This window comes from Pleurodeles waltl, chromosome 6, assembly GCF_031143425.1.
Source record: "Pleurodeles waltl isolate 20211129_DDA chromosome 6, aPleWal1.hap1.20221129, whole genome shotgun sequence".
NCBI lineage: Eukaryota > Metazoa > Chordata > Amphibia > Caudata > Salamandridae > Pleurodeles > Pleurodeles waltl.
In genome coordinates this window covers 660,145,777-660,171,324 of record NC_090445.1, presented here as the reverse complement: position 1 = coordinate 660,171,324, position 25,548 = coordinate 660,145,777, and the positions used below count along the sequence as shown (strand labels likewise).

The window sequence follows — 25,548 nt, the reverse complement described above, 5'->3', positions numbered from 1 at the left end:
TAGGAAACAATGGACGGACCCGGGGGTCACTCTGGTGGTGCAGGCAGGCACAGGGGGGGCTTCTCGGGACAGCCACCACCTGGGCTAGGCAGAGGGACGCCTGGGGGTCACTCCTGCATCGAAGTTCGGTTCCTTCAGGTCCTGGGGGCTGCGGGTGCAGTGTTGGTTCCGCGCGTCGGGTCCCTTGTTACAGGCAGTCATGGTCAGGGGGAGCCTCTGGATTCTCTCTGCAGGTGTCGCTGTGGGTGCTCAGGGGGGTCGTCTCTGGTTACTCACGGGCTCGCAGTCGCTGGGGAGTCCTTCCTGAGGTGTTTGTTTTCTGCAGGTCGAGCCAGGGGCGTCGGGTGCAGTGTGAAGTCTAACGCTTCCGGCGGGAAACGTGCAGTCTTTGAAAGTTGCTTCTTTGTTGGAAAGAAGTTGCTGGTTTTGAACAGGGCTGCTGTTCACAGGAGTTTCTTGGTCCTTTACTCCAGGGCAGTCCTCTGAGGCTTCAGAGGTCGTTGGTCCCTGTCGGATGTGTCACTGGAGCAGGTTTTCGAAGTTGGAGACAGGCTGGTAGGGCTGGGGCCAAATCAGTTGTCGTCTTCCTCCTTCTCTTCAGGCTTGTAGGTCAGCAGTCCTTCTTCTTTCTTCAGGTTGCAGGAATCTGATTTCCTGGGATCTGGGGAGCCCCTAAATACTAAATTTAGGGGTGTGTTTAGGTCTGGGAGAGCAGTAGCCAATGGCTACTGTCTTTGAGGGGGGCACATCCCTAATCCTATTGGGGGAATCCTCCAAACTCAAGATGGAGGATTTCTCAAGGCAGGGGTCACCTCAGCTCAGGACACCTTAGGGGCTGTCCTGACTGGTGGGTGACTCCTCCTTGTTTTTCTTTCTCATTATCTCCTCCAGCCTTGCCGCTAAAAGTGGGGGCAGTGGCCGGAGGGGCGGGCATCTCCACTAGCTGGGATGCCCTGGGGCACTGTAACAAGCCATTGAGGCTCACCGCCAGGTGTTAGTTCCTGCAGGGGAGGTGAGAAGCACCTCCACCCAGTACAGGGTTTGTTCCTGGCCACAGAGTGACAAAGGCACTCTCCCCATGTGGCCAGCAACATGTCTGGTGTGTGGCAGGCTGGCAGTAACTTGTCAGCCTACACTAGAAGTTGGGTATGTATTCAGGGGGCATCTCTAAGATGCCCTCTGGGTGTATTTTACAATAAATTTCACCCTGGCATCAGGGTGCATTTATTGTGCTGAGAAGTTTGATACCAAACTTCCCAGTTTTCAGTGTAGCCATTATGGAACTGGGGAGTTCGTGTTTGACAAACTCACAGACCATATACCCCTATGGCTACCCTGCACTTACAATGTCTAAGGTTTTGCTTAGACACTGTAGGGGCATAGTGACATATGCCCTCACCTGTGGTATAGTGCACCCTGCCTTTGGGCTGTAAGGCCTGCTAGAGGGGTGACTTACCTATGCCACAGGCAGTGTGAGGTTGGCATGGTACTCTGAGGGGAGTGCTATGTCGACTGTCATTTTCTCCCCACCAGCACACACAAGCTGTGAAGCAGTGTGCATGTGCTGAGTGAGGGGTCCCTAGGGTGGCACAAGACATGCTGCAGCCCTTTGAGACCTTTCCTGGCATCAGGGCCCTTGGTACCAGGGGTACCAGTTACAAGGGACTTACCTGAGTGCCAGGGTTGTGCCAATTGTGGAGACAAAGGTACAGTTTAGGGAAAGAACACTGGTGCTGGGACCTGGTTAGCAGGGTCCCAGCACACTTTCAAATCATAACTTAGCATCAGCAAAGGCAAAAAGTCAGGGGGTAACCATGCCAAGGAGGCATTTCCTTACAGTTCATGTCTAAAGTTTCCGGAATTGAAGAGGTTTAATATTTTACCTGGATAAGACTCATCATCCATTGGTTGCCTTTTGGTTTCAAATGGAAAGCCCTGTCAAACAGGTTAGCAAGATCAAGATTGTTCTCCAGTCGGCAAACCTTTATCTGGGGAGGTCAGAACTTTGTCGACTAGAGGCAAGGCAACTTCAACTTTTTTCTTTGTCATTGAAAGAAATTTGCAACCTTGCAGCATTGACGGCTACACTGCTTTGCCAAGGCTGACTGTCTTGACGTGAAATTCATGCAGAGTTAACAGTAGTATCTGTTTAATGAAAATTACCCCCATTCCTGTCTTATATTAATATGAAAGATCCAACACTGGAGAAAAAGTAACTTGCGTATACAACAGTTTTATGGCATGATCTTTCATAGATTCACAGTGGGGTGTGTGAAAGCACATATTTTTTTCTCTTGGCACAAAAATTATTTGTAAATTATGTGAATTGCACTTTGAAGTGTCTTGAGTGAAAATTGAACAGAAGAGCATACAATACAGTAAAAAATATTTTGAGATTACTAACAAGGGTGCCAGTTACAGGAGAAAATATCCTGCAACACAACTACTCAATCCTGACGATTTCTACTGAAACCTGTCTCCCATAAGACTTTTTTTTTGTGCCAACCAGTTCCCTTCAGCATAAATGTGAGAAATGTTGGTCTCTGCTTCCCTATTAGGAAACTGCAGAATCTAAATCCTCCTTTTTTCACTTTAACAGATCCAGAGCGTTGGACAACCATTCCCTTGCTGGTGAAAATCTACAAGTTGCTCATCAATGAGCTTTCAAATGCTATGGAAGCCAATGCAACACGGCAGAGTGCAGCAGAGTGGAGCCAAGGTACTGCAGTTGTTGCTATGTTTGTGTGTTTTACTGTTAACTATGCTAAATACTGAACATCACCAGTAGACACCCTCCTATAGTATTACTGAATGCCTCGCCTTATCTTTTATCTGCTCACACCTCACCAGTGTCCTTCCTCTTTAAGTATTCTAAAGTATTTGTGCTCAATGTACCATAATTGCACAATCCTGCCTATCAAGGAAAGTATTCCACCAAAGTCTTGTTTTTGGTTACAGGTTCTACATCATTTGCCTGCTCTAGATTCTAATGAAAATAAAGATCACAGGAGGGTCCAGTAGCAAAGTGTACTAGTTGATAATATCAAAATATAGATTGTAATTCCTGGTCACCCAAAAAGGCATAACCTCAAATCTTTCTATAATCCAATGTGTAATTTATCTAGATCTTGAGCATTAAAAGTCAATTAAGCAAGTGATTATTCTCTGAATTAGTATTAGTTGGATTAGTTTTTTTTTGTAACGGTGACTGACACCAAGACTTTTTGCTAGTGCTCTGCTGCATTGCACTCTCATAATGTTCATCTCTTCTGGCATTATCCACCCATGAAGAATTGGTGCAGTAGCCTGCTAGAGAGCCACGGTTAAGCCATTAAGGGAACCACCATTAAAACCACCATGGTTGTGATTTCCAAATTGCCACAGATTACTCTGTGACAGTCTGTGTGGGAGAAAGGCTGACATCTGTTGAGGGTGTAGTCAACCTTTATCTTATGTCAATAAATATTTTTTTCATATTGCTTTCTGCTTTGCTTGCTGACTGAACTTCACTGAGTCTAGCACAAGAACCCCTTAGGCTCTCCATCTTTAGACATCTACAGTCCACTTCACTCCCCATTTATCTGTGTGCCCTGAGAACGAGTTGAGCTGGTAACAGGGTGCAACTAACTACCATAGGAAGATTCTGCACATTTTACTTTCTGCAGCATTGTATCTTTTTAGAGGTTCATATGCTTTAATACCATAACTAGTAACAGGGGAAGACAGTATTTATTTTGTTCCAAGCATTAAAGGTACCACTTTTTTTCATTTCAGAAATTTGAAAAGTCAAGCTTATAATCTTTCTGTTAACAGATTCTTTTCTCCTGGGTATCATATTCATCTCTCTGCAGTTCCACGACGTATGTCTGTAGCTTTTCGAAAGCCCATTCATCCCTGGAGTTTTTGCATCAGTCACTGTCCATGTCCTTGTATATTTTCATATAAGGTAGGTCTAGTTTTAAGTGCAGCATGTTTCTTCTCCAGGAGATTTTCCTTTATAGTCATAGGCACTGAATTGGGCTGACCACACACCGGACGCACAGTACATTTTACAAAAATGGACTTTTAGGAAGTGGATTTTTATGTGGTGTGGTTTTGAGACCTCACCATGTAATAATGTCACAGTCCTTATCAGGTACAGTTAGGGTTCTTTAAGAAAACCTTTAGATCGGTCCTGGGTAGCTGTGGCACTGAGCAGAAACGCATAAGCAAAGGAACAAGTGTAAAACATTTAGATGTACCAAAGCAGTCAATAAGTAAGAAACACAACACAATAGAAATCAGACACAATTTTATAAAAATAGGCCATTTGTTATCTTCAAATAGACTCCAAGACAACTAAAATCTGTAAGTAAATTGGAGATAGGAATTTTGAAAGGTAGGAAAATCACTGCAGTGCTCTTTTAAGAAATGCAATAAATTGATGCAAGTGGTTTAGCAGTTAGTAGCCATCTGGCTAGCATGGCCACTTTACTTGGATGGACCTCAATGGGTCGGGGGACAATCACATGGACAACCTAGGTCCAGAGAGGCAGTCACCTGTCCAGGTCAAGCAGTCTTAAAGTCCTCAGTGCACTTTTCTCCTTTACTGCTGTCCAGCCAAAAAGTGGTCCTGATACTGAAGATGCTGGTGTGATACAGTGAGTTTGTCTGAAGCCACCCTACTATCCACAAGCATCAGTTGGCAACTGAGGCCTCATAATGTGATCTGATCTCCCACATTGCAGCAGGGGAGTCCAGTGGAGGTCCAGTAACCACCGGTCTTTTGGTTACAGCAGTCTTCAGCACTTGCTTACAGGTAAGCAGATCTGGTATTTCTCGGGACCAGGATCCACTTTGGTTATGGGTCCCACAGACTTGGACACTCAAGGAAGTTCAGGACTCTGTCTTCCTGCAGGCACTTTGGTATCCAGCAGCGGGCAGGTGTTCCTGGACAATCAGACTCTTAGTGTCAAGGTTCCTTAGCTTAAGGTGATCCTGAAGTTTAACAGGAGACTAGCCAACTAGCCCTTGGAATCATTTATTCCATCCTGGAACAAGTGGAGCTCTTTTCCATGTAGCATGCGTGGAAACCACAGGCACAGCCCTTGTTGCAAGTCCCTCGAGTTTAGTAGGTGCAGTCCTGTCTTTGGAGCAGCTGCTGTTTACTGGGTCCAGGGAGCCAGCAGGGCAATTAGTCCTTCGGTATTCTTTTTAGTCTAGTCTGAGGACTGTGTGTCTGGGGTGCCCCTTTTATGCAATTTTGGTGTTTGTGGGAGAGGAAGGAGTCACTGGTCAATGGGGCAGTAGTTCTCACAAGGTATACCCTTCCCACTGCACATCTCTTCCTGGGTATTTGGCCACAAAACAATCCCAGGATGCCTCTACCCAAATCCAACAGGTGCAAGCTCTCTTACCCTGTGAAGAGCCTTGGGCAAACACTGCGGTGGACCCAGCATAATGAGCCACTCCTTCTGGAAAACCACTTATACAATGGATTTCCCTTTTTGGAGCATATGCAGCCTGTCTGCCTACACAAGAGTGTGCCTGTGAAGGCATGATCAATATGTGCTTCACTGAGGCAGTAGTCTTAATGAAGCTGGGCTATCTGTGGCCTGTCGGATGAGGTTTCATCTCCTCCCGCTATCATTTCCATGTTCCTGGGAGTGCTTGACATTTCCTAGCAAGTGTGCAGCATGTTGTCTTGGGTGCCAGTTGCTGCCGAAAGACACTATGGGCCACTTGAGGTTTGTGCAACAAAGTGGTGACTTTATAAAGCTACCTTAGGTCCGATCTCAGCAGTGAGTCGGCCTTAAAGTGATGTTTAATTGAATACCTTGGAATAATATCTTTTGGGTTCCCAATTGGAAGTTGGCACTCGCCGCGATAGCTAGTGAAACTCCATGTTAGCTAATGGGACCACCGGCTTTGCTAGAATGAAAATGTCTATTTTGTGTTTTTACTGTCCGGTCTTGACAAACACCAAAGCAGCATGCCCTTCTTTTGAATAATAAACATCCTGCCCCCACTGGGCTACCGAGGCCTTTTCTAGGGGTGGCTTTTTAATATAGTAAAGAAAGGTTTTGACCTGGCAAAAGGGTTTATTTTTCCATGTCAAGTAGGCAGACTTAATGCTGCTGACTCTAAGATTCAGTGGCATGCTTAGAGCCACTTTTTCACCCACATCACTATAGTGCTGGCACAATTAAGTGCTGCAGTCCACCAGTGATAGTTCACTTACCTGACCCAGGTACCTCTTTTGCCTTTTTACTAGTGACTTATGTGCAAGTCCACTAAGTCAATCAGATATTAGCCAATTGTGCACATGCTTTCAAAGGTCAGAGCACATGCCCTGGGGCCTGAACAACAGGGCTCAGTGCACTACAGGGTCGAAAATTCAGCAACATCAGCCCAAAAACTTTGGGGGATGATCATGCAAAAAGAGGTCCTTTTTTGCATGTATACTATACATTATTCTTTTTGAAATGTCAGTTGTTGAATATTGACCAATTACACTTATGTTCTTTAAAAAGTGGATTAAAAAACACTATTTTAAGTATACTAACAAGAAAACCAATTTACCCATCTTGTAAAGATTGTATGAAGAGAAATAAGGGCAATATAAGCCCTATATGCTGCAACTGATCCTTTAAGGAATAATGTACCACTAGTATTCTACCATGCCCTTTTGATTGCTATTAAACCAGTTTTTTTCTGGCTGCTGAAGTACTGAGCTTGGCTGTTTTGGTTTTTATGCTTTTGGGGAAACATTACCTAAACTTCCAAAACAACTTTACTCAGAGGCTTTAGAGACAGGGTAGATTTCTTTGTTTACTGGCAAAGTATTTATCTCTTCACCAAATGACCTCCTTTTTTGTGGCTTGTCCTACTTGTGGGAATAAAAAAGACTTTGGCAGAAAATGTCTAGTATGATTTAAAGTTTAGGGAAAAGAAAATCACATGGCCTGCAGGAGAACTAGCATGACAGGAATTGGTATCTTGAAGATGTGAGGGACATTAAGATGGTTCCCTCGTACACATCTTTTACTGTTTCTGTTAAGCTCCAGAGGCGAGTAGTTTTATTAGAAGAGCTTTATTGGATAGCCACCAACCCATAGCAGGTACATCCACTTCCAACCGCCAAGCCACTGTCTCGCGCCAATGACCTCACCTGGAACCTCGGTATAATGGAGATTCCAAGCTGTACCCAACATTCCCAGATAACCACAACACATCCCCCTTACCTACATTAAACATATTATAGGATAAAAGGAAAAAGGTTAAAGGTTAAAGGATAAAAGAGAGAACAGATAAAAATAACTAAATAATAAGATTACACAAATTGTGTGGTAGAGAAAATACAATAACTCACGATGCACAAGAATATGTCATGCCAGAAGTTACAAGGTATTAGGACATAGTCTTCCAACCACAGTGGCCTGGAGCGAATCCTGGAAGGAGCATTGGTGCGTGGTGACGCCTTAGTACCATTCGAGGAGTGATTTCCTCCCGGGTTTTCCCGGCTAGAGGAATCTTCCGCCAAGTTGTTCCATTTCACAATTCTGGACATGCGCCACACATCTCCATTGTCAAGGACCACAATATTCTTCTTCACCTCTTTGATGCGAAATGGACCCTTGAAACTTGACCTGCCCTTGGTTCTAAAACCAGTGTTCTTCACCAGCACCATGTCACCAACCCTCCATTTAACAATAGGAACACCATATCTAGAATCATACCGCAATTTATACTTGCGTTGATAATTCTTTCTACGATCAGGCACCTTAATAAATTTCTTTTGATCACGACCATCTTGCCCCAATTTGTTTCTAAGCCATGCAGGAGACATCTTGGTGCAACCAGACCTCCCCCTCATATACTCAAAAGGGGCAATGTCAGTGATGCTATTGGGGGTATTACGATATGCCCACCACAAGTCCCTTAGGAGATCAGCTAAAGGAACTCTGGTTTTGATAGCTTCCTGGACACAGGACTTTACCATTCTGTTCATACGTTCAGCAAGGCCATTGGCCTGAGGTAGGTACAAAGCTGTTTTCAAATGCAGAATGGCTAAGGAATCTAAAAAGAACTTAATTTCCTGAGATGTTAACTGTACACCATTGTCAGTGATTAAATGGCTAGGTACCCCTTCCCGAGAGAACTCTTCCTTTAAAAACTCAATCACCGTTCTGGTATCAACAGAATTCACACATTTAGTCACCACCCACTTTGACGCGTAATCCACCATAAGCATGATATAACGCTCATTTGCAGGTAGAAGATGGAAAGGACCCATAAAATCAAGTCCCAGTTTAACCCAGGGTTTCTCAGGAATTGCAACTGGGGAAAGTGGGGCTTTCACTGTAACTTTGCCCTTATCATTACGTGCACAGGTCATACAATCTTTCACAACCGCTTCAGCATCACGATCTAAACCCGGCCACCAGTATACCGTTCTCAGCCTAGATTTGGTCAAATTCCTGCCTAAGTGACCCTTGTGAGCCAAATTGATCATTTTACTCCTCACACCAATAGGAGGTATGGATTTGGTACCTCTGAATAATTCACCACCACTTAAGGAAAGTTCATCTCTTACATTCCAGTACTTCTTCAAAGAGTCGGAAATGTCCTTGTACTCAGGCCAACCTCTCACGATAAACTCCACAAGTTTGTCTGTCAGAATCCAGGTCAGCTGGAGACTTCCACTCATCTTCATTTATGGCCATCTCCCTCACCCAATTGATCACACACTCATCATCAGGCTCATCACTACTGTCAACTGAAGTTCGCGACAAGAAATTTGCCACCGTATTCTTTGGCCCAGGCACATATTCTACTGAGAAATTGTATTCCATTAATCCTTCCACCCACCTTCTTATCCTAGGCGTCAGTTCTTCCCCCTTCTTAGAAGAAAAGATTTGGACAAGAGGCCTGTGGTCTGTTCTCACAATAGAAGGTAAACCCCACAAGTAGAATCTGAAGTGCTTAACTGCCCACATGCACGCTAGTGCCTCTTTCTATAACAGAATGTTGTTGTTCAGCTTCCCTGATGGAATGAGAAGCAAAGGCAATTACCTTTTCTTCCTGGTCAACTCTTTGGATTAAGACTGCTCCTAGCCCTTTGAAACTAGCATCTGTGTACAAGAAGGTTTTGGCATGTGTATCGAAATGTCCCAAGGTGGGCATCTTCCCGATACAACTCTTAACAAAAGTGAAAGCAGACGTACACTCATCCGTCCAAATGAATTCACACCCCTTCTTTAAGAGAGATCTCAAGGGTTGGGTCACACTCGAAAAGTTGGCAATAAACTTGGAGTAATACTCCGCTAGCCCTAGGAAGGATCTTACTCCATCCTTGTCTTTGGGTTCAGGTGCTTGGATAATGTAATCAACTAATTCTAACTTGGGTTTGATTCCCTCACCTGATATAGTATGACCCAGGTAAGTTACTGAAGTGACCCTAAACTTGCACTTTTCTCTCTTCACAGTAAAACCTGACCAGGCTAACTTACTTAACATTTTCCTAAGAATCCTGTCATGTTCATTCACAGTTCTACCATGAACCAAAATATCGTCTTGAAAAAATAAGACTCCAGAGACGCCCTCTAAGACCTTCTTCATGATTCGTTGAAAACAGGCGGCCGCAGAGGCCTGCCCAAAAGGCATCCTTAGAAATTGGTAGGCCCCCACCAGCGTCACAAATGATGTGAGATGTCTGGAGTCTGGATGTAAGACGATTTGGTGATAGGCTGAGGACAGATCTAACACACTGAACACCTTCAAACCATCCAAACCTAACAACTCTTCCAAAATGTTGGGTAAAGGTTTGGCGATCTACCCATATGTGCCTATTAAGATCTCCCAGATCCACACACATGCGGATCTGTCTACCATTGTCTTTCGGTGCTAGGACAATAGGGGCCAACCATTCAGAAGACTCTCTCTTCAATTACGCCAGCGTTCAAGAGTTTGTTCAACTCTGCTCTGAGGGGTTCCAACATCAACTTTGGAACTCTCCTCACCTTGTGCACAGAAGGAACTGCATTTTTTGTCAGTATGATTTTGTGCTCAAAATTAGTTAGGCATCCTAACTTGTCACTAAATACTCCAGGGAACTCCTTAAGAATCTCAAGGTTATTACTCTCATCATTCACCACCATGACTTGGCACTCAGAGTTAGGGTCTAACTTAATTCCCATGTCCCGCTGGTGACGCCAACCTAGCAGATTATTTCCATGTTTTGCTACATAAACTTTCCCAATTGTGGTCTTATTCTGGAATTGAATACTCATGATCTTGTATCCAATCACCTCTATTTTAGTGCCGCCGTAGCTGACAGGGTTGAATTAAGGAGTCATGATCCTCCCCGAAAATTGCTCACCAATTCTTGTCACCTACCATGGTGTAAGGGGATCCAGAGTCTGTTAAAACCGTAACTGTTTTACCATCAAGCCTAATAGTGCACTCGGGCATGACAGTGGGCCCATTGTCTACCACTCCAGTGTTATCCCCAACATGGTTAATATCAGGTTCTACACATAAAATCATTTTGCTAACATTTTCAGTGACTGAATCTATGTTACATTTGTCGCTATTGCATACCCTAGCATAGTGGCCTTTCTTCCCACACTTCCTACACAGAGAATTACGTGCAAAGCAATTTGAGCTGTTTGCTGCGTGTCCAGAGTTGCCACAGTGGTAACAACGCTGATGTCTGATTTCTCTTCTTTTCTCCTGAGCCGATACCAGTGTTTTACTGTCATTGCTAATTCTCAAAACTTCTTCCTGAATCTGTGGTGCCTGTACCATGCACAAACTATCCTCTTCGTGGTCGTTCATTTCCTTGATCCAGTTGTTGGTGCTTTCCATCCCTTCAACAATTGCAATAGTTTCCCTCAAATCAGGGTTCTTCATCAACAGTTTTTCTTGAACCCTCTTGTTGTTTGTACAACGCACTAATTGGTCACGAATGATGGAATCCGTGATATCGCCAAAGTCACAAGTGACCGCTAATGTGTGTAACGCAGCGACAAAGTTTCCAACACTCTTTGATTTCCCTTGGGATATTGCGAAAAATTTGTGTCTTTCAAAGACGACATTGAGCTTAGATTCAAAATGTGCCGGCAATATCGTTACAGACATTTCAGAAATATCTCTGGGTTCCCCGTCAATCCCCTCCAATAGGTAGGGTCTCAAGACTATCATAAATGTTCCTGCCTTCAATCCCCAAATTGTGCAATAGAACAGCTTGTTTTCTAGGCCCCCCTCGATCCCCCCCCCCCACCACCACCACCACCCATTGCTATTAAGTAGGGGTCAAAAAGGTTCTTCCAACATTTCCAAAGCAGAATAGGTGGTGAGCGGTCTAGTGTTCCAATGTACAAAGTTCAACAGGGGAAAAAAACTTAAATGTTGAAGGAGCGGAATGCAATATAGTCTTTTAGCAGCCCTGTACACAGAACACACGCGACGCCATGCCGTTGAAGGAGCAGTATGCGGTCTAGTCTTTAGCAGCACTGTACTTGCAACACGCGGCTCGTATTTTATGAACCTCTGGAGGCGTGTCACTGCGGCTGCGCGTGCAGCTCCTCGCGTGTATCGGAAGAGCCGTTAAAGGGCTCGCGCGTCGGGAGCCAACAAAAATCAGATATATACCAGGCCCCAATCGGAGAATAATGTTGGGAAACTCCGATGCGTACCTCCGGCCGTTGATTGTCCCGTGTCCAAACCACCGGGACACTGCCGCCAGAACACCTCCGCTCCAGTTGCTGCCGGGATCCAGACTGTCCCGTGTCAAAACACAGGGTCACCGCTGCCCGGGACTCCACAGTTCCAGCCGCAGCCAGGACTTCTCGGCTGTACACCTCCGGTCTGGCCGCTCTACCAGCAGTCACGATTTCGGAAGCTTTGAAGGTAATGAACATTTGTGGGTTCTGGGTTGGTGGCAGCGCCTGAGGGGGAACAGGCCCTCGTCGCCAGTGTTAAGCTCCAGAGGCGAGTAGTTTTATTAGAAGAGCTTTATTGGATAGCCACCAACCCATAACAGGTACATCCACTACCAACCCTCACCAACCGCCAAACCACTGCCTCACACCAAGCTCCAATGGCCTCACCTTGAACCTCAGTATAGTGGAGATTCCAGGCTGTACCCAACATTCCCAGATAATCACAACAGTTTCCTAGGACCCTCTGATAAGGGACATCCAAGTAAAACCCTTGCCAAGAAAAACACTGAGATCAGTGATATGAAGGGTTGGCTCGATCACCACATTTGCTGTTGATAGTTGTTTTCCCTTTGAGACAGTCTGTGGAGAAAATACAGGCGAGTTGATGTCAGGAGGAAAGGTGATGTTGAAAGGTGATGTTGAAGAGTGCATCGGCGTCGAAGGAGACAACTTCAAGCAAATCATTTCACCCATCTAATACAGACTTCTATCTGCATATTCTTTACCTGATAATAATAATTGTGTTTCCCTAATTGTGGGTTGCGACCTGCTGGTGGGTCTCCTTACAATTTTCAGTGAGTTTTTCAAATCCAAGCAATATATATATAAAGACACCTTGAAATTCTGTGTTTATATGGTCACGTTTGCTGTGCTTGAAAGACAAAGGTCAAATGTTAGGCTATGTTTTCTGACAAATTTCTTTATTCTTTTTTAATAGGGATTGGTGCTTAGACTCTTCACTTTGCAGTCAGAGAAAGAATAGTACATTGGATTATATGACAAATTTGCTGTGGTACAGGGAGAGTGAAAGGAAAGACAGTAGGATGTAATTTTGTATAAAACACAAAATGTAGATACCTGTAAAATCTTAACTGTACGCATACAGCAACTAAAAGCAAAAATTAGGCACGTTCGTTTGTAAATCATCAGTGTGATGAAAACAAACATTTTAATAGGATTAAAACAAATGAAGACACATTACTTGGTAATGCATAATTGATAAATATTCACTGAAACTCTATTTTCACAGATTATTATTTTTGTGCAAGGTAGTTTTATCAGTAAAACTATGTCTGTGCAAATACAGTAGACGTTTCAATGGAAAACATGCTCTCTGTAAATTACAGTGCGCTAACACACAGCACTTTAGTTACTTAAAAAAAATCTCCAGCCTTCTCTCCATAAAAGCTAGGTGGGTCGCGAAAGTTTGTTCTGAAAATTAGTGCATGGTTCTAAAAAGTTTGGGAAGCACTGCCTTAGAATATTCCCCAGGCAGAAACATTTTGAGCAGTGCCTGTGTGCGCCAGTTGGTGGCGTAGATCGGCGCAGTGTTGCCATCATCCATGTTGGAAGTAACCTTTGCAGTGCCTAATTAGACTCCACCCCAGCACGCTGTCATCAGTTCTTTTCTTTCCCTGCCAATCAGCCCAGATCCAGAGAGAGCTACCTCTGTCCAGTTTTTTTAATTACCTTTTTTTTTTTTATTAAACCTTTTTCAAGACTTTGTCTCTCTGTCTCTGTAAGGATGTCCCCAGAAAAAACAGTGGGGTTCAAAACCTTTTGCTCCTGTCACAGAAAGATGTCTGTGACGGACCCCTGCCTGGTTTGTCTTTGGGACTTGGAGCCTGAAAGCTTCCCCAAGACTTGAGGACTGCTGCACCGTGAACCCCAAGGAGCTGAGGGAACCTAGTAGCCTTATGCCAGTTTATGTTTCACATACTTGTCGCCAAGATAGTCCTGGACACATTTGTGAAGTCCTTCCAGGTGCCTGTCATCGCTCGTCTGGTATGTCCTACAAGAAGTCATTGACACTGTGCTCTTCCACATCGTCGGACAAGGTGAAAGAACAATGTCACTTCTGGCCTTGCTCCCACACACAGTTGCCTCAGGGGTCCACACTCTCCCCAAGTTCCTGGCATCAGAATGCCTCCCACCCAACTCCAAGAATTTTATGAAGCCATGCACCTCATCTTTGGGCAGGTGGACCCCTCTGGAGCGCTTTTTGGACCCATAGGTTCAGAGGGTTCTCCCACTAGGTTTCCGCCAGCAGGTCAGTCCTCAGCACCAGTAGAGCCCCCTGGAATAGTTCTGGTTGCAACTTTCCCCCCAAGTACATTTCCTGTGCTGACCCCATATTCAAACCTGACTCGGACATGTAGCCAATAAGAACTATCACCCAACTCCAGCATTGGTTGGAACTCGACTTCTGGTCTAAGCCTGGTCCTGCTTTTTTTGACAGGCCTGGGTGTAGTATGATTGGGGAGTGTATGAGGATCCTTAAGGATACTCCAACTCCCTTGATAAGGCTGAAGGCGACTGGTACAAGGAACTGGCAGATGCCAGTGGTCTAGACACCTCTCCAGATGCTGTCTTGATCTCTCCTTATAGTGCAGCTACGGAGGCAGGGGCCTTCTTTGCTATGGTGATTAGGGCGGCTGAGGTCCTGGACCTCATGCTGTCATCTGTGGCAGTCAAGGTTAATGTCTTGACAGAGGTGGTTCAACTGAGAATCGCCCCCTCTGGACCTCCCTTCCCTGGGGTCAAGCCTTGTATAGTGGCACTTGTGCACTGGACAGTTTTCCTCATGAAGCACCCTACCCCACAAAATCCAGGTCAACCCTGTCATGTTCCCTACCACACCACTGGATAGGGAATCCAATAGGCTGGACACCTTTGGCAAGAGGGTGTTTTCTTTCACTGGCCTTGCACTGTGGTCGATGAACACCATAAGACTTTTGGGCGGATACATCTTGAAGGAGGCCGGAACCATGCTGACACAGGCTATTGCTAGTGAGTGAGACATAGCAAAGTTCACGATTCAGTGCATAGTGGAAACAACTGACTCGCTTGGCAGAGTGATTGTGTCATCAGTGGCATTCATACGCCATACGTGGCTAAGAGCCACTGGTTTTTCAGAGGATGTCTAGGGATCCCTTATAGAATGCCCTTCAATGATATCCAGTTCTTAGGCAGCAAGGCAGATTCAGCGATGGAGCAATTTAAGGACTGCTGGGCCACTGCCAGGTTGTCAAGCCTGTCCATCGCCCCTCATCAGCCTCTTCAGCCATTCACCACATCTGTGGCTGCAGTAGAGCTGAGCAGCCATGCCCCTATCTGCCCAGCTTCAGGGCTAGCAGGCTTACCAGGCTTTTTGTAGCTGGGAACGTGGTTCCCACAAACCTTGGGGGAAACATAGCCAGAGGTAAACCAAGTTTGCAAAGCCCCCCCCCCCCCCTTAAACCCCAAGTCCCCCCACCAACAGCTGAAGCCTCAGAACCACATTAGTTTGCCCTCTTACCACCACAGACACCCAGTAGGTGGCAGGATCCGACATCACCTGCCCTGCTGGCAGGCCATAGCATCGTAACAGTTGGCACTCCAAGTCATTCAGCTGGGTTATTCCATCCTTATACTTAAAATCCCCAGAGCCCATGGCATCTTCCATAGACCAGCTGACAGAGGACCACCTTTCCCTGTCAGGAAATACAGGCTCTATTGCCAAAGGAGCAATCAAGAGGGTGTTGGCATGTAAAGTAGGTTGTAGTTGCAACTCTTTCTACTTCCTGGTACCCAAAAAGGATGGAGTCCCTCATCCTATTTTACACCTTCGCCCTCTGTTTCTTCCTGAAGAAGGAGAAATTTAAGTTGCTCATGTTTCTTAAGGTTCTGTCTGCCCTGGACCTGGGAGACCAGAAGGACACCTGCTTCCATATTCCTGCCCACTGGCATTACTTGCGGTTCACGGTGAGTCACACACATTATCAGTTTGCTGAACTCCCTTTTGGCCTCACGGTATTCATCAAGGTGATGTGGGTTGCAGCACATCTACTGTGGTCAGGAATTCTGGTCTTCCCCCTACCTTGACAACTGGCTGTTAAAGGTGGGCTTGCCCCAGGCAGTTGTCTCCCACCTCCAGATTACAGCAGCCCTACTGCAGTTGCTGGAGCTCACCATCAACATGCCGAAGTCACACCTGATTCTCTGCCAGGCACTCCATCTGAGCTACTCTAGACAGTTTTGGGCCTATCTTCTGGAACGAGTCTAGGATATTCTGGCTTTCATTCCGATTTTCAGCCTCTATCCTGGATTTCGAAGAGTCTGACCGAGGCTGTTGGGCCTCATGGACTCTCACATCCTGCTGGTCACACATGCCTACTCACATAATGCGGGTTCTGCAGCGGGACCTGAAGTTCCAATTGGCATAGCATCAGGGAAATCTCGTCGACCTAGTCCAGGTATTGGAGGGGACTGCAAAACATCTGCAGTGGTGTCTGATGAAATGAGATTGGGTCAGCGGCAAACTCCTCTCTCGTCCCCATCCAGATCTTACAGTGGTGACAAATGTGTTCCTCCTGATTTGAGGTGGCCATCTGGAAGAGGTGAGATCAGAGGTCTCTGGCCTCCTGCAGAGTCTCAGCATCAAACTGCTGTAGCTGAGAGCGATCCAAAAGGCATTCAAAGCCTTTCTTCCTTCCATCAAGGGAATGCTTTTTCAGGTGTTCACGGACCACACCACTGCCATGTGGTACTGCAGCAAACAGTACAGAATGGGGTCTTGGACCCAGTGTCAAGAGTCCTGGCGTCTCCGGACGTGGTTGGAAGGTCAGAACATTTTCCTTGTGGTTCCACGTCTAACGGGGTCTCTGAACCGTAGAGCAGACAACTCCGCCATTGATGTCTAGTGGATCATGAATAGCTTTTCCATCCAGAGGTAATGCTGGGACTCTTCAGAGATTGAAGAGAACATCATTTAGATCTATTTGTCACTGCCGACAACAAGTAATATCAGCTGAAGGAAAGTGTCCCTTCTGGACTATTGCCCCCACTTTTTGCTCACTGTACTTGGTTTTTTGACAGAAGTACACTTTGTCCCTGCTAAACAGATCCCCAGTGCCAGGGCTTTTTCCCTAAAACAGGTAAAACATGTACAGTTGGCATGCTGCTGTACCTCTAAGTCTCTAGTAAACGGTACTTCTGGTACCTAGGGCCTGTGTACTAGAGTGGGTCCCTAAGGGCTGCAGCACGCATTGTGCCACCCCTAGGGGACCCCTCTAAAACAAGTTTCACACAGCTGCTATTTTTAGTTTTTGTGTCCTGGTGCAAGCCAGGCGAAAACATGACATGGCACCCTTTGTGTGCCATGCCCCATCTATTCAATCTAAATGTATGTAAGTCACCCCTACACCAGGGCTTCTATCCATAAGGCAGGGTGCTTTATATTTGATGTGAGGGCATAGCTGCATGAGCAGATGTGCCCCTGTGATGTCCAAGTCAATTACTGGATATTGCAAGTGAACAGGAAAGCCATCTTAAGGTATATACTGGACAATCGTCATTACATGTTTCCCAGCTACATAATGGCTTCACTGAAACCTATGGTGTTTGGTATAAAACATCTCACCTTAATAAATTCAGGCTGATGTCAGATTTTAATTTGACATGCTGCCAAAGGGCATCTTAGAGGTGCCTTCTGAAACCTACTAGTCCCTTAGTGTGCTGGCTGACTGGTCTCGACCATCCTTCCACTACAGACATGTATCTGATGCCCTGGAGTTGAGAGCCATCTCTCTCAGAAGCCAGAAACAGTGCCTGCTTCAGAGGAAGATGTTATCACCCACTACAGCAGGATGGCTAGTGAATCCGCCTACCAACAACAGAGACTTCAAAGACACCAGCTTCCCCAGACCCAAGAGTTGCCACCCCCTGCCCTAAGGCTTACTTTGCACCTGGACAGGTGGGAAAGTTAGTTAGGCAGTAGGCGTGTTCTCCCTTTGGGCTAGCCACAGCCGTATGGTGGACTACCCAAGGTGGACCGTCGAGGAAGGGTTCCACCATCTTGTTTTTGGTGGAACTAGGAATTCTGGGACAGGGTTATTCCCACTTCCCACAGGAAGTAGTCATCTTGGCTACTACTTTACACTCACCTGAACTCCCATAGTGGCACCTGACACCAGAAGAACAGATTCGTCTGACCCAAAGAAGAAGAGAACAAAGAGCCAAAGGAACAAGAACTGTTGATGACTGGTGGTCTTTTGTCACGAAGCCCTGCCTGCCTACCTGCTCCTGTCTTGACATTCACGAGATCACGACTTGTCCTGCAGCTGTGGGGAACCCAAAAGCCTCAGAGGTTCTCCAGCACCACACCAACCTGTCAGCATCTCCCTTGGAGTGGAGGAGTCACTTCCCTGCTTTCAGCAGGCACCAGTCGCCATGTCCATCTCATAGCCCTGCTGACCACTGGGTCCACTGAGGCAGCAGCTTCCCAGGAAGAGGTCACTGCTCCAAGAGGCCAGTACCCGTCTGCCTTCCAACTGAAAACACACCAGGATCAACCAGACCGAACTGCACCAATACGTGGGCAACTGGACCCCTTGTATCTACCAGGCTTGTTGAAGTCCAGTCTGGATTCCAGCGTTGCATCGGAGACCAGACGTCAGCATCGCAGAGGACATCACTCAGTTGTCCAACTGCACTGTTTTGTCACTCTACCTGCAGATCCCCCAAGGAATTTTGTGTGCCTTTATGCAGGACTATCGACAAAGGCCCGCTGCATCCAAGCTCCCTCGGCCCGGATCCTCGACATCCACCAGTGTGCTCTCTTGCTCACAGGAACCCTACCGACAAGGCCACCCCCCTACTTTTGGAGCTCCTGGACTTACCTCCAAGTTCCTTCTTGCACTCTCTTTCCAGGTGGCCCCGTTTGTCGCCAAACCATGCAGTGCACAAGGCACTCAACTCGGCTAGCACCACTGCATCTGGACGCCCCAGGGCAGGTAAACTGTATTGCTGGTCTTGCTTGTGACTTTGCACCACTAGCACCTTATAATCCACAGGGGACCACTGAGAACTGTTTGCAAGGACCCTTTTACTGTTAAATTAATTTGGAACCATTATCGAGTAAAAGCGCATTTAAGTGAAAGTGTTAATTATTAAACTGATACTTATTAAAGTGCAACAGTACTTACCTTTTTGGAGCTTTCTGGTGTTGAAACCTTTTATAAACAAAGTAACTCTTTTTTAAACATTGGTCTTGAGTTCCTTCTTGAGTGTCTCATATATTGACTCTGTGTTCAACAAAAGCTTAGCACTACCTTCTGATAAGTCTAGGTGCTTGCCCCCACACTACCACAAATGAGAGCTTTTGGGATTGTCACTTTTTACCCTTGTAAACCAATAAGGGTCGCACGTACGATCTTCATGGTGTACGCCTATATTTGGTGTACTGCATAGATAGCCAGCTTCCTACATCAGCTCTTCCGCACGCTGCAGTTTCCAAGGCATCTCTCACTTGGGGATGTATTTTGTCTAAAGTGGAACTCAGGCCTCATGTACACCTTTCTGGCAATACCACTTCTGCCCAGAGTTCTCAAGATAAGGAAAGACCAGACCCAATTTATTCATGTGCCTCCAGATGCAAGGCTACCCTCTTGGGAGTATCTTCTGTCACAGCAATGTGGTTATGTCCTGCACCTGGACATGCACACACTCTGCCTTCATTCATTAAGTTTGAGCATTGGCAATTTATGGTTTTCAACTTCCCTGCCCATGTGATGTCTTTCTGGCAGCCATGTGTCCCTCAACCAAGACCATATACACCTACTTTGGAATAAATTTGTGACTTGGTGCACTACCAAAAATGTTGATCCCCTTTTTGTACCTTGGCTAGAGGTCTTGTTCTTTCATTAACACAGCACAGCAAGGCTTTGCTTTAGGCACAGTTAGAGGGTATCTTTTGGCCATATTGCAGTTCTTGTACTTGCCAGATCAGCCTTCTGTGTTTAAATCACCTGTTGTGATTCAGTTCCAGAAAGGTTTGCAACAAATGTTTCCTCCAAAGCTATTCATCATTCCCCAATGAGGCTTGAAATTAGCCTTTATGTTCCTTATATTCTTGCCCTTTCAGCCACTGCACAATAGCCCTCTATGGCTTCTGACCATCAAAACTGCCTTTCCAGTGGCAATTACACTGTCCAGGCGGCCTAACAAGCTGCAGGCACTATCCATGCACCCTCCTTACACAGCATTCTTTCCTTATAAACTGGTCCGAGAACATGTGCCTCTTTCCTGCTGAAGGTTTTGACACCCTTTTCACGGCAGCCAGACCATCACATTGCAAATCTTCTTTGCTCCATCTCACCCTTCCAAAGAGGAGGACAGACTCCATCGGCTGGACCCAGAAAATAGTTAGTGTTTTACATTGATCGTACTGAGGAACACCTGGTAGATGGTAACTCTACATTGGCTTCGCCGGAGCTGAGCAAGGGTAGAACGTGCAGAAAAGAAGCATTTCTAGATAGATGGTACTTTAAAATCTGCCAGGCACTGGCTAAAAAGCAACCCCCTGAGGGCTTGCGTGTTCATTCCACCAGAGCCAAGGCTACTATCACTGTCCTCCCCACTCTACATACAGATTTTTCTAAATAGGATAATACCTATGAGGTCCTTATTGTCTGCACACTGGTACATCAGCATCTTTCACGACTGTGCTTCTACCGCAAAAGTATGACAAAATGTAACCGATGTCAGCACTTTAAGGTGGATGTCCCTTCTGCTGTGGCTGATGCAAAGCTGATTGCCACCTCCAGATCAAGTCTGATGCCTGGGGAATATTCTAAGGTAAAGAATCTGAGGCTAAATAGTCTCTACTAGATAATGAGTTACCAAAGTTAAGTTAACTTGTTCTCTTGTGGATTGGGTCTGCAAGACATACTTGCCATCACAAGAGTTTCACCTGTAGTACCCATATATTAGGTTTTGCTCCCAGAGCTCTCTCTCTACAGGTCACTTGGAGTCTCTGGTTGAGGCACCTACTTTGCTGATTCTCCTGTTGCTCCGGTAGCGCCTACTGTACCAGTCTTTTCTCTTCTGTCAATGCCCAGAGTGAGATTATGCACTCCTAGGAAGAGGTCTAGGTGTCCTAATAATAGGTGAGACAATCACTCAGTAGCTAGAAGCCCAAAATGTCACTCCACATCACGGTGCTCAGGATCTATATGCCATTCAATATTTCAACACCATTCATGCTTATTTGCATTCTCCAGATATTTCAGGTCACCAATACTTCCTGACTTTCAGTCCCCCAGTTAGGATCTCGCTGATTTTAGAGATTGCAACATTTAATTAAGTTTTGCTGAGAGCAGTTATGAAGCTGAATATGCCTATTACTACAACACAGCCAAACACTGGAGTTATTTGTGTTACACTGCACCAACGTTACTATCAGTACATTTGGAGATATCCATAGATCTTAATACTGGACACAGCAAAATAGACTCCTGCACGTTTGCATTTGACCCTTTCTTCTTGCTGGTTCTTCTCCAGATTGTTTCAAGGAAATGCCACCTTACCTTTCCATCCTCTATAGTACCTTCTGAGAAGGAGAGCAAAAAATGGAAGACTTTGGCAGAAAGTTTTCTGGCACTTATGCAGGAAGAATGGAACAGCGAGTGCTACTTCCTTGCTCAGCCGATACACATACCTCTCTGGGAATCTCTTAAGTGTTTTTAAGAGCAGCTTCCACATGAAGAGATATGGCTTTTCCAGGATGGTCTGCAAAAAGAGATGAAGGTCTCTAATCAGGCTATCCGTGCTGCTGAGGATTCAGCAGACCTGGCTGTGTATGGGTACTGCCATGGTCTAATCATGAGCTAACCTTACATTGCTCATCATTTCTCTGCCATAACAGTTTAGAACCAAAAGACCATTTTAAACCTTCCTTTCTCTAGTTTCAGTATTTGGGGCCCATGCAGATAAGGAAAGCAAACACATGAAGGAGTAGTTGGTGATTGTTAATATTGGTGGAAAAACAAAGTACAGGAAACACCAGTACAAACCTTATAACCAATGTTAATTGCAGCAGAATTCAAGTTCCTCAGTAGTTTTAGCAGAGCCACGAACAAAATTAGAAGCAACCCTACCAGCCTAATAAGTCTGCTAAAGGGTGAGGTGGCCACCAAATACCATCTTCCTCAGGAAAACACCCCAAGCAGTGACACCTCAGTTGCTCGTCTTCCATTCACCAATTGATAAGGGTAAGAATCAGCAGTCATCTGGATGAGTGGAAGATTAGAACACGTGACGGAAGGGTTCTTAGTAATGTGCAGAATGGCTATTTGAGTTTTCGTTCCTCTCCTCCAAACATTTGTGAGTAGAAAATATCTCAGTGCCATGTTAAATTGGTTCCTCATTCGCAAAATACAAAGGGAATGAATTCACATTACTTTGTTTTTTGGGGGGGGGGTTTAGGAGGGAGGGTGAGATATGTGCTACGGATCCTGGATGCTTATTGTCTCATCACCATTGTGCATTTTCTCTGATTCCCCCGATTCTGTCCATCATTACATTGACTTACCTTGACAGAAGATGATCATGATCACACCAGAGTGACCACATCAAGGGTGGTTAACCAAGCTTCTGCATCTATGAGAATGTTCACACAAGAGATTACAATGTGACTGGATCTACTTTTTAAGTTTAGGGAAGAGATCTATCAATCCTGGTCTCCTGTGAGATTTTGCCTGGATTCCTCACATAACATGGGCTCAAAGGCTTTGTGTTAATCCAATGAATCCAGCAGGGTGGTGGTATCTAGGCCAGCCACAGTGGTCCCCCTGTGTGGCTTCACCAGGGGCCTGCGATTTTGTGCAGCACCACAGATGCTGCTTCCCAGTTACGACAAACACTTTGAGGCTTCATTGGCCTTCCTTCCCCTTGTCCTTTATTGAAACAAGGGTTATGAATGGTTTTCTTGTACCTGAGCCAAAAAAGTGACTTTGTCTGACTTTTCAAGTTAGCTTCCTTTTAATGAAAATACGTGAACATTGGCTAGTGTTTTATAGACAGTCAACAATACTTTTTGTAAGAATAAAGAGTATGGCTTTTATAAAATGAGTATTGTGTATATTTTTGTAAAAATTACTCTAGTATCCTGCATTTGGACGAGCATTTTCTCCTGTAGGAAAACTAATATTACTGGTAAGCTATTTCTTTCTTGCCAACTAGCTTTCACTTTTCTGCATGTCATCTTGATTTGCCTCTCTCTCTTAACTGTCCCTAAAAGCAGGCTGGCTTAACAAGCCCCCTGAATTATCCGTTCTTGTTCTCCTATATTTTAATATGCACACCTGATCATGCACATTCATAATCACTGTTGCAAAATAAATTGCTGTATAGTTGACACCCAAGTACACCCGAATTAGGTCTTACCTTATAGAGACTTCTAGGTGCAAATTCCTTACCCTAGAATTTCCCCCAGGGGTCAGTCTAGAACTGGAGATTTTTCTCAAGCAATACCCCTGCGCACCATCAGGTGGGCGTTGGTCAGCTTGGCGTCAGTCGTCAGCACCTTGCACTGGATATGACTTCGCAGGACCTATATGGGCACCACCCCAGCGCTCTGACTTCCATTATTTTCTTTCTGCACCAGCTGTTGCGGATCTGAGGAAGAGCTAACCCTCAGTCACTTTTTGACTGGCTTTTTAAAACTTTTTGTTGAAGATTTTTGAGTGTTGACACTCCTGGTGCGTCAAGATGTCGTAACATAAGACCGGGTTCAAGCCCTGCGGAGCCTGTCATCGGGCGCTGTCCATGACAGATCTGCATCTCATATTCTTATGGTGTCTAGAGCGCAACCATGACCGGAAGTCATGCTCCACGTGCTGGGCTATGAATCCGAAAGCTTTAAGAGAGCAGTCCCTAAAGCTAATTGTGGTCCGGCACTTGGCTCCTCGTCACTCCCGATCTCAGTCGAGAGGAAGGTGCCGAGAACAGTCGCTTAGTCTCCCTGCTTCATCATTCCACTCCAGGTCCTCAGGATGGTCTGGTAAGTTGAGGCACTTAAAAGTCGAAGAAAAAGCCTTCTTTGACTTCACCTCGTCTGTCAGCCAACGAGACAAAGGAAAAGGAGCGTTGTCGTTCCAGGCCTCCATCCTCGGAGTCTGGGTTGGCTCTGCATCTCCTCAAGTTTCCGGGAGTGACCCCTGCCCAACTCCGAAAGTTTTAAGAAGCCATGTGCCTCATATTTGGGCAGTCTGGGTCCACTGGCTCACCTTTGGACCCCACAGGAACTCTCCAGGGTTCAGCACCGGGGGCTTAAGGCCCCACTCTAAGGGGCATCCATGGATCCGTTCCTGGATCTGAACCGGCGTCAGTACCAATGTAGATGCTCCCATGGTCTCCCCCAGGCGGTGTCAACTCCATCCTCATTGCCGAGTTGGATACAGAGCTAGACGGGCATCGTGCGATGCAATTCCGACAGGGCCTTGCTCTGTTCCTGATCCTTATTTTCATGGGTTGGGACATGATGAGGATTGGGAGGGGTCCCTGGACCCTTTGAAATACCAGCTGGAAGATCCCATGGACTGGCAAATGGACCTTGGTGAGGCCAGTGGTCTGGACAGGTCGCCTGACACTGGCATGTTTTCTTCCCTTACCATGGCCTCAGAGGAGGTAGCGTCCTACTCAGTGGTGATGAGAAGAGTGGTCTAACTTCCTGACAGGTGATTCAGCCTGTGGCTTCTACTTCTGTAGGAAAGGCCCTCTTTCTGGCATGGTTACCCCCACATTTTGCCGGTTAGTGTGCTTAGACTGTTTTCCCTAGGATCCTGCTGACCAGGACCCCAGTGATTGTGTTCTCTCCTCTAAATTTGGTTGTCTTTGTACCCTTTACACCCAACAATTGCCACGCTGACGTACCCCTGTAAGACCCTAGTATATGGTACTTACGGTCCCAGGGAATTGGTTCGCCAGGGGTCCGCCATGGGCTGTAGCATGTACTATGCCATCCATGGGAGCCCATGCAAACTGTCTCTGCAGGCTTGCCATTTGCAGCCTGTGTGAAAAGATGCAAGCACCCTTTCACTGCTGGTCACTGTTAGTCACCCCTATGGTAGGCCCTTCCAGCCCTAAGGGCATGATGCAGGTTTCTGTGTGTATGGGCGCACCCATGCAGGAGCAGAGATGCCCCTACATACTCCAATTCCAATTGCATGGACTTTGTAAGCCTGGGGAAGTCCTTTTAGCTATGTACTGGCCATAGGTCACCACCTTTTGGTCCACCTACATAATGGTAACTCCGAGCCTAGGCATGTTTGGTATCAAACATGTCCGACTCATACCCCAGTACTGATGCCAGTGTTGGTAGCATAATTCCATGCACTCTGAAGGCTCCTTAAAAGACCCCCCCCCCCCCCCCCCCCCACACTATTGCTTCTACCAGACTTCCAGGGTCTGTGAGCAGCCCACGCTGCTGCAGCTCCTCAGACAGGAATCTGCACTCCTGCGCATGACCAGTTCAGACAGGGGAAAGCAGAACAAAGGATTTTCTGTGGAAGAGGGGTGCAAACTCCTCTCCCTTGGAAATAGGTGTTATAAGGCTGGGGAGGGTTAGCCTCCCCACACCACCGGTTTGCTTTGAAGGGCACATTTGGTGCCCTCCTTGCATAATCTTGTTTGCACCATTCCAGGGACCCCAAGTCCCTGCTCTGGCGTGAAACTGCACAAAGGAAAGGGGAGTGACCACTCCCCTGTCCATCACCACCCCAGGGGTGGTGCCCTTAGCTCCTCCTGGTGCCCACTTGATTCTGCCATCTTGAAAACAAGATGGGCAGAGGCCATTGGGAGCATC

At 46.1% G+C, this 25,548-nt stretch overlaps 1 protein-coding gene across 1 annotated transcript in view; it reads left to right on the top strand.

Moving 5' to 3' along the window:
• IPO9 (importin 9) overlaps positions 1-25,548 on the top strand; it is a 567,644-nt gene that overhangs the window by 381,096 nt on the left and 161,000 nt on the right. Inside the window, exon 21 of the mRNA XM_069239031.1 lies at positions 2,600-2,719. Within this exon, the coding sequence (XP_069095132.1) occupies positions 2,600-2,719 (120 nt within the window). The remainder of the gene's footprint in view (positions 1-2,599; positions 2,720-25,548) is intronic.